Consider the following 14,203-nt stretch of genomic DNA (forward strand, 5'->3'; position numbering starts at 1 on the left):
AAATTTTAGGCATTTTAACTTAACTTTTACTCCCTCCGTCCCTTAATACTCGCACCGATTTGACCGGTGCGGAGTTTAATACACTTGAATTGACTTATTAATTTAATTGGTGTTAGTTGATATTGAGGTATTTTTTACTCCCTCCGTCCCAGATTAGTTGTTACACTTTCCTTTTTCATCTGTCCCAGATTAGTTGTTACATTTCTAAATTATGAATGACCCCACAATTATTATATTGTCTCTCTCTTCCCACTAAAACTTCTTTTGTCCCCTTTCAATTAAAAAAATACCCCACTAACTTCTATCACATCTACTTTTTCAATAAAATAACAATTGATAACCACGCAACCACTTATCACCTAAAACTTTGTGCAAAGGTACGTGTAACAACTAATTTGGGACGGAGTGAGTAATATAGTTAGTGGAAAATGTGTAAGGATGGGGAGTGGTGAGTGGGATATGTGAATTTTTAAATGATTTTTTGTAGGGAGTAGGGATGTAGGTGGGTTAGTAGGTAAGTGTGAGAAATAATATAATATAAGTAAAAATTTCCATTTATAGAAGCGGTGCAAGTATTAAGGGACGGCCCGAAAAGGAAAGCGGTGCGAGTATTAAGGGACAGAGGGAGTAATTGGTTTTAAATATTGTTCACCACTTATAAATACGAATTTGTGTTATGCAAATTAAATAATTGGTCAGATAGGTACATAAATCATTGATGACCATTTCAAGATCCAATGTTTCAATCTAGGACAGACGGAGTAACCTTTAAGAGATAATCACGAAGGCAAATCATACAAACTATCTTGCCGGAGTTTTTACTTAATGTGGTCAAAGATAACAACACGAACCGTATAAATAGTCCAAATGGTGCAACAATTTTAACGAAATTAGTGTGTACAAGCACTTGTATACACTGCATGTATATCAATATTCTGAATTTCAAGACTTAAACAGCAAACGAAAGTTAAATCCAAACCCAAAGTTATCATCAGATAACCATAGCTTGAAACTGTAGAAATTAGAATCTATAACTATTGACTTTACATCAATCTCCGTCCCAAAACCCTGTCCAATTTCGCCACGTTGGCCACATTTTCTTCAAGTATTTTCTTCAACGTATTACGTTCGTCTAATTCCTTGAGGAGATTCAATCTTCGTTCCGCAGAGTGTGTTCTGCTTTCCTCCATTGAAGTGTTCGGATGAGATTCTGATCAATAAGAACTTAATAACAGTCAGTATAACATAAACTTCAGAAAGTGGAGAAGGGAATGGATGTAATCTAATCAAGCATCTGCAAACTATTCCAATTGTCACCTGCTTCCGCAACATGATTCATACCATTATTGACAGGAGGATTCTGAGTGGTTTGTTCCTGGTATTCAGGTTCACCAAATGAGGAAGAGGAAGTCCGAGAAGAACTGTCATTGCTATTTGAATCAGATTGTGTCATTCCATTCACATCTTGCCAAGAAGAACTATCATTGCTACTTGAATCAGATTGTGTCGTTCCATCCTCATCATCACTTTACACAAATTAAACATCACATTAGTCCAAATTAGAGTGTTCTTTAAGATTGTCATATAAGGTTTTAGCAATATGTACGGTGAACGGTAGACAATAGCAGAAGAAGAAGTCACTTAGTATTTGCCACTTTATCAGCAAAATTATCATATGATTATGCAAATGTCAAAAAGTCATTTAAAATGAAGGGAAAACAATGTACTACCTCCGTTCCTAAAAGTTCTTTAGGCTTTCCGTTTTAGTCCGTTCCTGAAAGTTCTTTACACTCTACTTTATTCCATTTTTGCTCTCATTTAGCCCACCATAACTTACCCACTCACAATACTTTAATATTTATTTTTATCCACTCATATTGTTGGACAATTTGTAGCCTCTCATTTTCCCATTTGTTACCCTACCATCACATATTTACCAAATTCCTTAATTACCGTGCAAATAGTAAGCGTAAAGATCATTTAGGAACGAAGTTAGTATGTTTATATTCCCAATCAACAAACCCAAGATTTATTTACATATTAATTTTCCATTGATTGCTGACCAGGCAAGAACAAGACTTTAGTTTCAAGATCCTATAGAACAAACAATATGTCGAAACTGGAAAACAAACAAACATAATCATGTTGGATTTTGTAAACAAATATAAAAAGGCAACCAAGAAATTAACAAAAATAAATTAAAGGGCAATAACGAATTGATACAGAGTATACAGTTACCTATGAGATGATGATAGGAAAGAAGACTTTTGAGCCTCAAAATATACCCATGGTTGGGGTGACAATAGCTGGAGTAATCCTATGTTTGTTGAAAATGGCTGGGGTACTTCAAGTTCTTTTCCTAGCATGAAACAATAAATCATCTCCTCTTCTGAAAACCGCCAACCATTGCCAGAATTAGGAGGAAAAGCAGAGTTGGAGTAAACGATGCTGTTGTATAATTGATTACCAGGAAATTTATCAACAGCAATAAAGAAGCTGCAGTATCTAGTCACAAACAGTACCTCATGATTCGGGAATCCCGAAACCTTAACCCATCTTCTGGAGTTATCGTCACACATATTTAACTCAAAAACATTGAAACCTCTTCTGGTTTGTTTTACCAAATAAAAAGTTCCAGTTGATGATACTGCCAACCGCTTCCTCCATCCTATGTTAGACTGTTCGAATTCAGAAACCGGACAATCAACAACTGTTTTTAGCAATCCTAATACGTCGTTAGACATTTGATAGAGTTTTCCCTGAGTATCTAAAACATAAATCACACCCCTAAAACACAGCATATCATCAAATTGGTTAACATTATTGTAAGACATGGTAAAACATGGTACATCCCATCCCTGTAATTTAGTCCCAGTTGAAGGGTATCCCTGTAAACAACCCATACGGTTTAAATAAAACACCCAACATTGTTCCAAGCTCGGGACTGGCATAGACACGAAACAGGTTTTTCCATACACTTCGCAGGAGAGAGGTGATGTGCATCCATCTTCACACTCATCTCCATGGTCATATACCTGATGGTAGGCTTCAGCGAGACACGAGAAACGAAATTGACCCAAGTCAAGATTATCGGGAAGATTAGGGAGCGGTGTACCAAAAAAGGGGTGGCAGAATTGAGTCCTGCCATCAGGAGTTTTGACAGTGCTCACCATCCAAGGGTAAGAGCCGTTGTAAGTTTCAGGGGGGTGGATGAGATAGACAGAAGAAGAGAATATAGTGCACTTTGCTTCTTCTATACGGTAGGGTAAGAGGGCGGAGATAGTATTTGAGTGATGCCAATTCTTACACACAGCTTGAAAATTGTGCAAGTCGTTTGCGTCGCATTGAAGGAACATTGCGATTGTTCGGAGGGCTTGCAGTGGCAAATCTGCCCATCTTTTCATGATGAATATCCCCGTATTTCTCTCTCTCTATTGACCAAGGTTTTAATCTGTATTATGGAAGTTTTAAATTGAGAACACAAAACATATATATATTTATATACATAGCCCTAAGTCTTTTGCCGCACAAAGATTCTGGTCATGGCAAGGGTGTCACACACTCACACGCTTATCACATTAGGTAGTTCCCTAATACAAGATAACTAGAGTAAAGTTTGCATAACACAATAATACCTAAATACGAAGTGTATAATACTATTTTTAACAGAAGTGTTTGGAATTGAATAGGTATGTTTTAGTGTTTTCAGAACTTTCACCCTACCAAAACTCTCCTGAATTCAAAAATTAGAGTTAGGTTTCAGCTGAATTAGGTTTTAGCCGTGAAGGCAGTGTTTCCCAAAAACTAATCACAAATTCGATCTTATTTACAAGGGTTTCTTGTACAATAAATCTTGTACACCGGACTTATATAGGTAAAAGTTATCTATTTTTTAGTGATTTTTTTTAATTTTAATAAAACTTATTTCTTCAAAATCACTAAAAATGTATAAAATTAATCATTTAACCCTTTAAAATGTTATCTATCAACTTTATTTTTACTAATATAAAAGTTAATCAAAACTAGGTTAAAGTTACAGAAAAATGAATAAAAGTTATCTTGGTGTACACTTGCACGCGCAAGACCTTTTGAAAACTAATTACAGTGTAACTTCTTTTTTTTCTTGGAGGAAAAAAAAATCTAGTGTAACTGGCTTATGAAAGAGCGTAAAATTTACTTGCAATTTTGAAAAACGTTGACCACAAAAGTCAAAGTATAACAACTATCACAAAGTAAAAACTAAAACTGAGGGAGCCGAGGGACTATACGTCTATACCTGATTGTCCACAACTATCTCCTTCATTAACCCACCCATTTGCCCCCCTCCATTTCTGCTTTTCTAATCACGTACATAGAACAAGTAAAAAGAAGAAGAGTAGCAACTAAAATTCAGGTACGGCAAATCCATTATCAGTTCCAAACATATGCTTACCTAGGAATGGTCAAAGGTAGGTTATCTAAGAACACATTCAGTGAAATTTATTTCTCAAGGGTACGTAGCATACAATGAAATATTAATGCGACATACATTTTTCTGTCAAAAAATACGCATCAGAAGTTTCACGATTGTTTGAATAACAAGATACTTTGTAGAAGGGAAAGAAAGGCAAGGGGGATGTGAGCTCCATTTTATATCCAAATGTCTTCAATTTTTTGAAGGGGTGAGGTTTATTAAAATTGATCGCTCCCTCTCCCTTCCCTTCTTTCCCCCCAATCTTTTCTCCAAACAAGAGAGCTTGTTCCCCTCTCGTTCCTTTCTCTCCATTTCCTCTTGTTCAAACAAAGTGTTAAGCTAGGTCATACCCCCATCTCAAAACATAGATATACACGCAAATTGGTAAGAAATGCTTTTTTATATGCAAAGCAGGCATATATCCGGTAGAAATGTTGCAAACTTGAAATAATAACCAGTCGAAATATCCCTCTCCCTTCCCTTCTTTCCCCCCAATCTTTTCTCCAAACAAGAGAGCTTGTTCCCCTCTCGTTCCTTTCTCTCCATTTCCTTTTGTTCAAACAAAGTGTTAAGCTAGGTCATACCCCCATCTCAAAACATAGATATACACGCAAATTGGTAAGAAATGCTTTTTTATATGCAAAGCAGGCATATATCCGGTAGAAATGTTGCAAACTTGAAATAATAACCAGTCGAAATATGTAAATCCCACAACAAAAATATTAGAATTAACAACTAAGGCTGTCTCCTATCACAAGCCAATAATAAGCACAAAGCAGGGTATTATAAGTAAAACACACCTTATGTGACTCAGAAGTCAGAAGCCACAAGCATTTGATTTATGTTCCTTCTCCACTTAAAGGTATGTCCAAATCTTTTTGTGCAGATAAAGGAATCATCTTGGACAGATTCACCATATCTTCCTTCAGTTCCTTTTGCAACTCATCAAGTTTGGCCAATTCATCAAAGAGGTTTGATCTGCGTTCTGTGGCTTGCTCATTTAACTGTCTAAGCTTGTTGAGAGATTCTATTAGGGGCTTACTTTTGTGTAGTCCTACTGCCTTCTCAACGATGGGAACAAGCCAATCAACTTCAAAGCGCATACATTTCAAGTCAGACAACGCAGAGCTTAAATAGTCGGCTTGGCAGTCACTCAAGGACCTGGCTGTGTTAGCCTCAAGAATGAGTACCATAGTAGCAAGTGACTCTAGTGCTCTGCCAAAAAGAATGGAAGGAGAATATTCTTACTAGATCCCTATAACAGGGCTGAAGTGAAAATGATCAAATTAGCAGGATTTATTACCTGGTTCATAGAGGTTATATATGCCCTAGATACACCATCCTGACAGCTTGGGATCGACTGGTTGCTTATTTTCACCCCCTTCCTTGCCAGCCTCCCTTCGGATGAAAAAAAAAACATGAAAAAGCTTCAAATTTGAGAACCCTTCTTTACAATACACACCCATGGGTTAATCATTAGAAATATCATTCAACCTGACTTCATAATAAGTACTAGTATGACGATGCCACATGTAAGTTAATGCAGGAAAATAAACATCCATTTGTTTCTTATAGCACTACTTATTTAGTTAATATCCACCTACATCATTTCTCAAACTTCATATTTAGCCCAAGGCTCCTTACCACAGCAAGATATTTTATGCTCTTGCCGTATTAGACACTTAATTAGTTAATTTAGCAGCACGATGGTGATATTGCCTTTGATTAATGGAGAAAATGAAGCACACCACATTAACAGTTTAACAGAATAAACCATACTCCTAACTTATACTTTATACATGATAAGGTAGCAATATACAAAACGGTTTGAAAACAAAAAGGAATACATGGTAAACAATACAGTCGAGCAGATGTATCACAGTTACTTAACAGGTACACCTAAGAATAGATCAGAGCATAGAACAAATGGATACACAGCAACAACAAAATCACAACAATATTGCCATCCAAGAAAATAAAATTATTGCAACACTAATCCACCGTTGTTGCCATCTTATGGGAGATCATCAAATAGAAGCAACAGAAAATGATCAAAATGATGGGGAAACAGGACAACAATTTTAAGTATCCTGAAGTACACAAAACTAATACCACTATTTCTCTAACAAGTGCGCACAACCCACAGGACAAATATGTTTATTGACAAGATATATAGGAGTTAATAGATAATGACTACTGTTAATAAAACTGCTGATAATTATGTACCTCCTAAGTGATAGGGAGGCCTGTAAAACACATGATGGAGGTGACCAAAGATGAATAGGAAATCCCGGGTAAGATGAAATTGGCATGAAAGCATGATTGTTTCCTCCAAGCTGGTAAATATAGATCCCTACCCCGTCTCTCGGGTAATTCAAATCAGTATTAGAATAAGCAGGGAAAGCATAATGTGAGAAGACAATACAGTTGCTCAATTGACAACCGGGAAAATCTTTAGCAGAGGCAAAAAAGCTGTAGTCTCTAGTGACAAACAGAACCAGATCATCTTTATCCCCAAAGCTCTGAACCTCAACAAACTTCCAAGAACTCCATAACTTGTCACACAACTCATAAACCTTGAACATGTTCTTTCTCCTCACAACCAAGTACAGTTTCCTTATTAACAACGATGAAGGTGTCACGAGGCGCTTTCGATACCGCATTACATCTACATCCACCTCATCAAATGCACTGGCACTGAGTGTTTTAGAAACTGTAGACTTCTGTATAGAAAACTTGTACAGGTTTCCTTTCCAATCAATTGAATAAATGAAGCTGCAAAAATTTATAGAATCATCAATTTGTTCATTTGAACCTTCAACTATTTTCAACAATGGTAATCTAATTGTTCCGGGAACTTTGAATTTCAGTGAGGTCAGAAGTAATTTCTCCGGCCTGTATAGAGCCGATAAGTTATCGATTTCGCCGTAATCCGCCTTATGGTGGGACATGGAAAGGCGGGAGGTGTGAAATTGAGAAAAGTCAAGTTCTTTAGGGAGACTGATGAGAGGTGTACCAAAAAAAGGGTGGAAGAAGAGGGTAATACCGTTGGCGATTTGGACAACAGACACCATCCATGGGGTGGAGATAGAGGCTGAGCCACCACGGGGGCGGAGGAGGATGACGGAGGAAGATAACAAACCCTTGTGGACGGAAGTGGGCACGGAATAAGCAGTTGATTGGCGCCATTTCTTGCACACCGACCGGAAACTGCGCAAGCTATCGATATCTGTTCCGAGGGATTTGGCGATTGATTGAAGCACTTGTTTCGGAAGATCTGACCAATTTAACCTCCGGCGAGGGCGAGTATGACTACCGTTCGGCATCTTTTTCTTCCTCTTTGGCAGCTATGAAGTGGGGTGAAGGAAAGAGTGCTGCCCAGAAAGTGTTCGATGAAATGAACAAGAGGGAAATGCTTTAAGTTTCTCCTGGGATACCTAATCGAATGATCGAATCCAACCCAATATAAAGGAGTAAATAGATCTGCAGGTCCCTAAACTTTGCCAAAAGGAGCAGTTAGGTCCCTCAAGTTTCAAAAGGAGCATTTAGGTCCCTGCGTTTGGATGGAATCCGCTGCTTTTTGTTTTCCGTCACTAACGTCCGTTAAAATGCATTTAAATTAAAAGGAAACTAAATAAAAGGCACTAAACGACAAAAAAACAGTTACATTTACCATTTACCAATAATTAAATAAAGGGAAATTCATTTCAGTTAGCTTTTTACAAAAATATAGCCGTTGAGGCTCTCAAAAAACAGAGTATTTAACATTCCATGGCAAATAAAACACTTAAAAATTTTGTAGAACGTGAATTATGAATTTTGTTACAATTTACAATTAGACGTTGCACTTACCGATATGTCCAGTATTTCATGCTCCTGGATCTAATTTATTTATCAAGTTTCGATGTGTGTTCAAGCCCGTCTAATTAATTAAATAAATGAACATAAACGAGCTTGTTCACGAGCTTGTAACATGAACGAGCATGTTTGTGTTCAGATCATAAACGAGCTTGTAACTGATTTGTTTAATGAGCCTCATTTTGTGTTCTATCTCGTCTCAAAGCTAAGCTCGCTCATCAGAGTATTATTTAACGAAATTCAATTAATGGTCATACTCGTTAGATAAGAGGACTTAAAAGAGCTTCGTCCGAGTAAGGTAATGAACCTTAATACGGAGTATGTGTTCAAACTAGGTACATATACGGAGTATGTATCCACTGTTCTGGAAATTTAAACATTTGTATTAGATACAAGTTGCATTTCAGACGCACTATATTTAATTTGGTCTTCCTTGGTCTACTAACTACTCCTAAGTATTTAATGAGGAGCATTGAGATGTGAGAAACAGCTTATCTTCCATTGGTATTCCTTGACTATATAAACACAAGGGGGTTGGCTTAAAGCATTACAACAAGACTATATTTAATTTGGTCTTCCTTGGTCTACTAACTACTCCTAAGTATTTAATGAGAAGCATTGAGATGTGAGAAACAGCTTATCTTCCATTGGTCTTCCTTGACTATATAAACACAAGGGGGTTGGCTTAAAGCATTACAACAATATTCATCTCTTATATCTTGGTTTGTATTCAATACTCCATATATATTTCTTCTTCTACTCAACAACCCAGTTTTTTTTCCTTTCAATTCATCACAACACAATGAATATCTTCTTAACCATAGAAGATTTCGTATACAAATATCACCCCCCATATAAGAAAATAAAAATTAGTCATAAAAAAAACACGACCGTAGTTTCTCTGTCTAAGTAGCCTTCCAATGTCATGCTTCCATGACCCCTTGTTGAGTCATTCTCAAAGGGGTTGTGAATGTTGGAGAATCCTGAAAAGCAGATCATCGAATGGTGAGGAAATCATTTTTCGATGAAGTGAAGCTTGGGTTCGACAAAGGCGTGTTGTGAAGGGATCCACCTTGTGGGGCCTCACCTCGAGAGTTCTAGATCATGGCCATCAAACCAAGGCTTCAAGCAGTACATGAAACGAATGGATGGCATGTGAACAGAAGGTACGCAAGGCAGTTGGTCTGTATCCCAGCATGTCTGTATCCCGGGCCGAACAAACGTGAGTCGGATCAAATTGTGCATAAATGGTATCCGTTACTCGGTTGGTCTTATGTTATGGTTCAAGTGTATTACCCTTTTGAGGATTGGGTTGGCAACGGGTATTTACTAGCCTTGTACAGTGGGGAAGGACCATTGTCATGTAACTAGATTATCCTTTATTAATATATGTTGTGATTTTGTGTTTAATAAGTTAAGTGTAAGAACTATTTGTAATCAGTTTTGATGAAATGTGTATGGTGAAAAAGCAAATGAAAAGGCTAAGGAACTTGAAAAAGCTAAGTCAAAATCAAAAGAAGCTATTTTAAATCATTTATACACATGTAAATTGATTTCCCTTTATTTAAAATCAGCTTTATTATTATTTAATTGAACTTAACGGAAAATGTAACGGTGTTAATAAAAATAGCTTATTCCATCCATTTTGAGGGACCTAAATGCTCCTTTTGAAACTTGAGGGACTTAACTGCTCCTTTTGGAAAAGTTAAGGGACCTCCAGACCTATTTACTCCAATATAAAGGGCCAGGTCAAAATTTTCACCATTTAATTACATGTGTCAATCCAACCCGTTTAATTAAATAAGTCTGGTCATTGAAATATTCAACCCCAAAGCAACCTATCTAACCCAAATAAGGGGAAGCCGCTACATAATACCCTTACGGTATCAAATAGTAACATACCCTGGCCTCCCATTGATTGTTTTCGATCACATAAGCAACTCCATATGAGATTAAAATTTAAATCTAAAATATTCCACATGAAATTTAAAATTTTAGACAAATCACATTCACAACCATGGATATAATACCCTGAAGGGCTGAAGGTATATGTAGCCTTTTCGCAAATAAGGTTAAGGTCAACCTGCAAAAATGTTTAATCTAGTTTTTTAAAAATTATAAATATGAAAACTTAAACTAAATTCTAACAACCGCCAATACTTATTTTTCTCTCTCAATACATTGGAGTATTATTATTTTTGCTATAAGATTTCCGCCGATAAAATGATCCCTTAGTTATATATTCAAATCGATCAATTTACAGTTAAATGGATCAACCCGTTCATAATCATGTCGGGTTGGGTTGAGAATCTTAACCCATTTAAAAAAACATGTCGGGTTGTTGGAAAAATCTCAACGCGTTTATAAATTAACGGGTCGACCTGATTTCAACCCAACCCATTGTGAGCTATAATATATATAAATCACAAACAGGGGTTTAAACTAGTTGCATATGACCTACTCCCTCCGTCTCTAAAAGGCTAGCTAGCTTATTATGCATGCGATATGTACTTGTGTAATTAAAAATGCATACACAAAAATACTTATTTGGTTAACTCCTTTTCCTTTTTAATAATTTTTTTCTTAAATCTATCATTTATCTTTTCGTTTACTAATCAAATCATTTACTCATCGATGAAATATTTAATAAAAAATTTAATAAATCTTTTTAATAAACTTTTTCCTTTTAATACAAAAATCTTTTTAATAATTTTTTTATTCATTTTTACTAATCGAATTATTTATCTTTTCTACAAATGTATTTAGATCAAACACAAAACCATGGATCAAACACAAAACCATGAAATTAACAAAGAAAAGAATATGAAAAAATAATGTTGTGTTATCTTTGAGCGAGCTAATCAAATGTGATTTTTCTCCAAAATATAATGTATTTCAGCTTTTTAACTCAATACAATACAAAATTACTCAAAAAATTAGTTTACCGGTTGTTGGTTAACCAACTTTATTCTTAAACTGTATATGTAATGAAATTCATATTATATATTAATTGTCAAACTAAAATTTATAAGTGAATTTGAAATGACTAAAAAAAACTCGAACTATATGCAACACTTCGGGGCATCGCCAATATAGAGTGGTAGATCGATCAAACTAACAAACAAAATAATTAGTTTACTAGAATTAAGGTCAAGTACTTGGGCTCTGTTTGGCAACACGTTTCAGTCATCTTAAATGATTAGGTATTTAAAACTCAAGTTACCTTAAAAGAATAGAAGTGTTTGGCAAATAGCTGAAATAAGATTTAAGATCCTTAAATTGACTGAAATTCAGACGTTAAAACTTTTAACGTCTACATTTCAGTCGACTGAAATTGTATTATGGAGCAGATGCAAAAATATAAAGTGAAGAGAGTTTTATGCTTTTAATTTGTTGCAGACTTGCATTATACCAAGGAATAATAATTAGAAAAGGCACTTTGTTTTAAGGGGTATCAATTACTCCGTATTATAATTGTAGGTGGGATGCTTGAACAGATCGATTATGTCATCTTGTTTTATGGTGTATTTGAATTATGAAGTTTTGATAAATATGGTTTAATGGGTGATACATGTTTACTCAAATGAAAAGAATTCACAAAAAAATATACTATATATTTCTGTTTTTAAAAGCTTTTTGTCCATTGAAATATATGTCCAAATTATGAAAATTATGAACGTAAATTTTCATTAATATATCCGGAGTATATCAAAGCATTATCAAATGATATTTTGTTAGACTATTCTCGATATACACTTCCAATATATCAACTTTTTATGGTACAAAATTAAATATATTAACGCTTGAATATTGAATTGGAGTCCGTGCAAATAATTGTAAAAAAATCACGAAGATAAAATAATGAGGGTAAAGAATTTTCATAAACAAGAAAAAAAATTAATAAAGACAATTAAGCTAGCTACTACGGATCAGAGTAGTTTAGAAAATACTTAGTATGAAGTATTAGTTACCCTTTTTATCGCACATTATCAACTTCATATTACTAGTTGACATATATATAAAATAACAACAACAAAAAATTATAAAAAAACTTGCTTAAACAATCCGTTTTACCAAACGCTTCAGGTAATTAGCTACCTTATCAGTTTCAGCTATAAACAGAGCCTTGATGTTGAGGGCAGAACAAAGGAACCAATCCATGGAATCACATCATATAAATACCCTGGATCCTTCCAACCGTCAGGTAAACTACATGATTCGACCCTTTTTAACTCACCACTACGAACATCACAATTAACAAAAGTTCTACCACCTAAAACCATGAGTATCTCATCTTCATTCTCCGAATAAGCATAAGGCAACGGCGGACTATACATAAATGGATAATGATATGTAAGCACCTTTTTCCCAAGAGTACGATGCCGTTTCATTTCTCTTTCTACGACTTGTTTGAGTGAGAGACAATGTATCAATTTGACCCATGATTGATTTGAACCCATCGCCCATATTCGCATGACATACTCATGTATTTCGGGTGGGTCATTCTCATAAGTAATATTATATTCTACCAAATGCAAATATCCCCTTAAATTGGCCAATTCACGTGAATGAAAAACCTTATCATTGGAATCGTAATTAGGTTGTGATATTTGATCATACTCTTCAGTTGCGAGGTCAAAACTAAATATTATATTATTACCAACTAACCAGTGTAAAGCATTATTATAGAGAACCATCTTTGGCTTAAACCCACATCGATGATGAGGCGGAGGAGGTTGAATGATTCTCCATGAATTGTTTTTCGAGCTATAAACCCAAGATTTAATGGGTTTATTATAATCATCAATATCACGTTCCTTTTGCGGAACTGAGCAAAATATCTTATAATCATCACTTTTGGAATCATACCCAAACCCGATAATAGAATCCCAACTGTAATAAGCATAACCCGGTGTCAAATCCGGTATGTTGCTAAAGTTGCCGGTAACCGGGTTGTATAACGAAAACCTAATCATATGTCTTTCGTTGTAAATTATTTTTTGGAAGCAAAACAGACCATTACAAGAACTAACAAAGTCGTAATAAGGGGTAAGGCCATGAACAGGTAGTTTCTTTACCTTTATGGTATGATCAATGGAAAAGAATTGAAAATAACCACGACGAACGATGATAAGGCTGGAATTATTTTGTTTATGAATCTGAATTCGACTTGTATGGGATCTCCTAAAATATGAACATTTGATTTCGTTACGCCAACGCTTACAAACGCATCGTAGTTGAAAAAGCGTTTTAATTGGTAGTCTTTCGAGAATATTAGATTCAAGCTCCAACGGAAGGCGGCCACTCCACGATATTATTTCATTCTTCTGTAGAATTTTTCTGAATAACACGCGGCACATCGACCAACAGCCTACGTCGTGAATTGAATATTTGCCCGCCATAGCCATGAAGAATACACACAGAAAGAAGATAAATAACAAAGCAATTAATAGCATGATCGAGTGTTAGTTTAACGGCGTTATAAGAACATAAATTGGAATAAAAACTTAAAACACGATCTTAGAATCAATTGAAACCCTAATAAGTTTATAGACTTTGTATATATCGATATTGGATAGCATATACAAGATCTTATATATGGTAGCTAGTAAACCAAAAACTCTCGATGAACTAATTAAAAATAATAAATAATCCATTAGTCTGTATAATGTAGGACTCCTACCGTCATACTAGATGGCAACAATATACCGGCCAACATGATAATTCTTGTACATTAATCAACAATAAATCATTTATTGTTTTGATTTACGGTAAGGCGGATATAAATATGTAAAGTTACCCCGATACGTACTCTATATAAGTAAAACTAGATTTTAGCATGTGTGATGCACGTATGCTATTAAATTGTTTAGTTAAAATAAAACTACTATA

At 35.2% G+C, this 14,203-nt stretch overlaps 3 protein-coding genes across 4 annotated transcripts; all 3 read right to left on the reverse strand.

Moving 5' to 3' along the window:
• Positions 1–813: 813 nt before the first annotated feature.
• On the reverse strand, positions 814–3,590 carry LOC130462037 (uncharacterized). 2 transcript variants are annotated; one of them, XM_056830369.1, is made up of 3 exons: positions 2,239–3,590; positions 1,342–1,526; positions 814–1,210 (listed from the first exon to the last, which is right to left on the reverse strand). In XM_056830369.1, exons 1-3 carry the CDS (start codon positions 3,402–3,404, stop codon positions 1,044–1,046), a joined length of 1,518 nt encoding a protein of 505 aa, XP_056686347.1. In that variant the 5' UTR covers positions 3,405–3,590; the 3' UTR covers positions 814–1,043. The 2 variants fall into 2 exon arrangements, with proteins under 2 accessions (XP_056686347.1, XP_056686346.1); XM_056830368.1 differs by having other exon boundaries at positions 1,318–1,526.
• Positions 3,591–4,005: 415 nt separating this feature from the next.
• On the reverse strand, positions 4,006–8,013 carry LOC130462038 (F-box protein At2g26160-like). Its single transcript, XM_056830370.1, has 3 exons — positions 6,680–8,013; positions 5,757–5,851; positions 4,006–5,668 (listed from the first exon to the last, which is right to left on the reverse strand). The coding sequence occupies exons 1-2, from the start codon at positions 7,777–7,779 to the stop codon at positions 5,782–5,784; spliced, it is 1,170 nt and encodes a 389-aa protein (XP_056686348.1). The 5' UTR covers positions 7,780–8,013; the 3' UTR covers positions 4,006–5,668; positions 5,757–5,781.
• A 4,410-nt stretch (positions 8,014–12,423) lies between these two features.
• On the reverse strand, positions 12,424–13,287 carry LOC130460798 (F-box/kelch-repeat protein At3g06240-like). Its single transcript, XM_056828359.1, has one exon. The coding sequence runs from the start codon at positions 13,285–13,287 to the stop codon at positions 12,424–12,426; it is 864 nt and encodes a 287-aa protein (XP_056684337.1).
• Between the last annotated feature and the right edge of the window lie 916 nt (positions 13,288–14,203).

This window comes from Spinacia oleracea, chromosome 5 (genome assembly GCF_020520425.1).
Source record: "Spinacia oleracea cultivar Varoflay chromosome 5, BTI_SOV_V1, whole genome shotgun sequence".
Classification (NCBI taxonomy): Eukaryota; Viridiplantae; Streptophyta; class Magnoliopsida; order Caryophyllales; family Amaranthaceae; genus Spinacia; species Spinacia oleracea.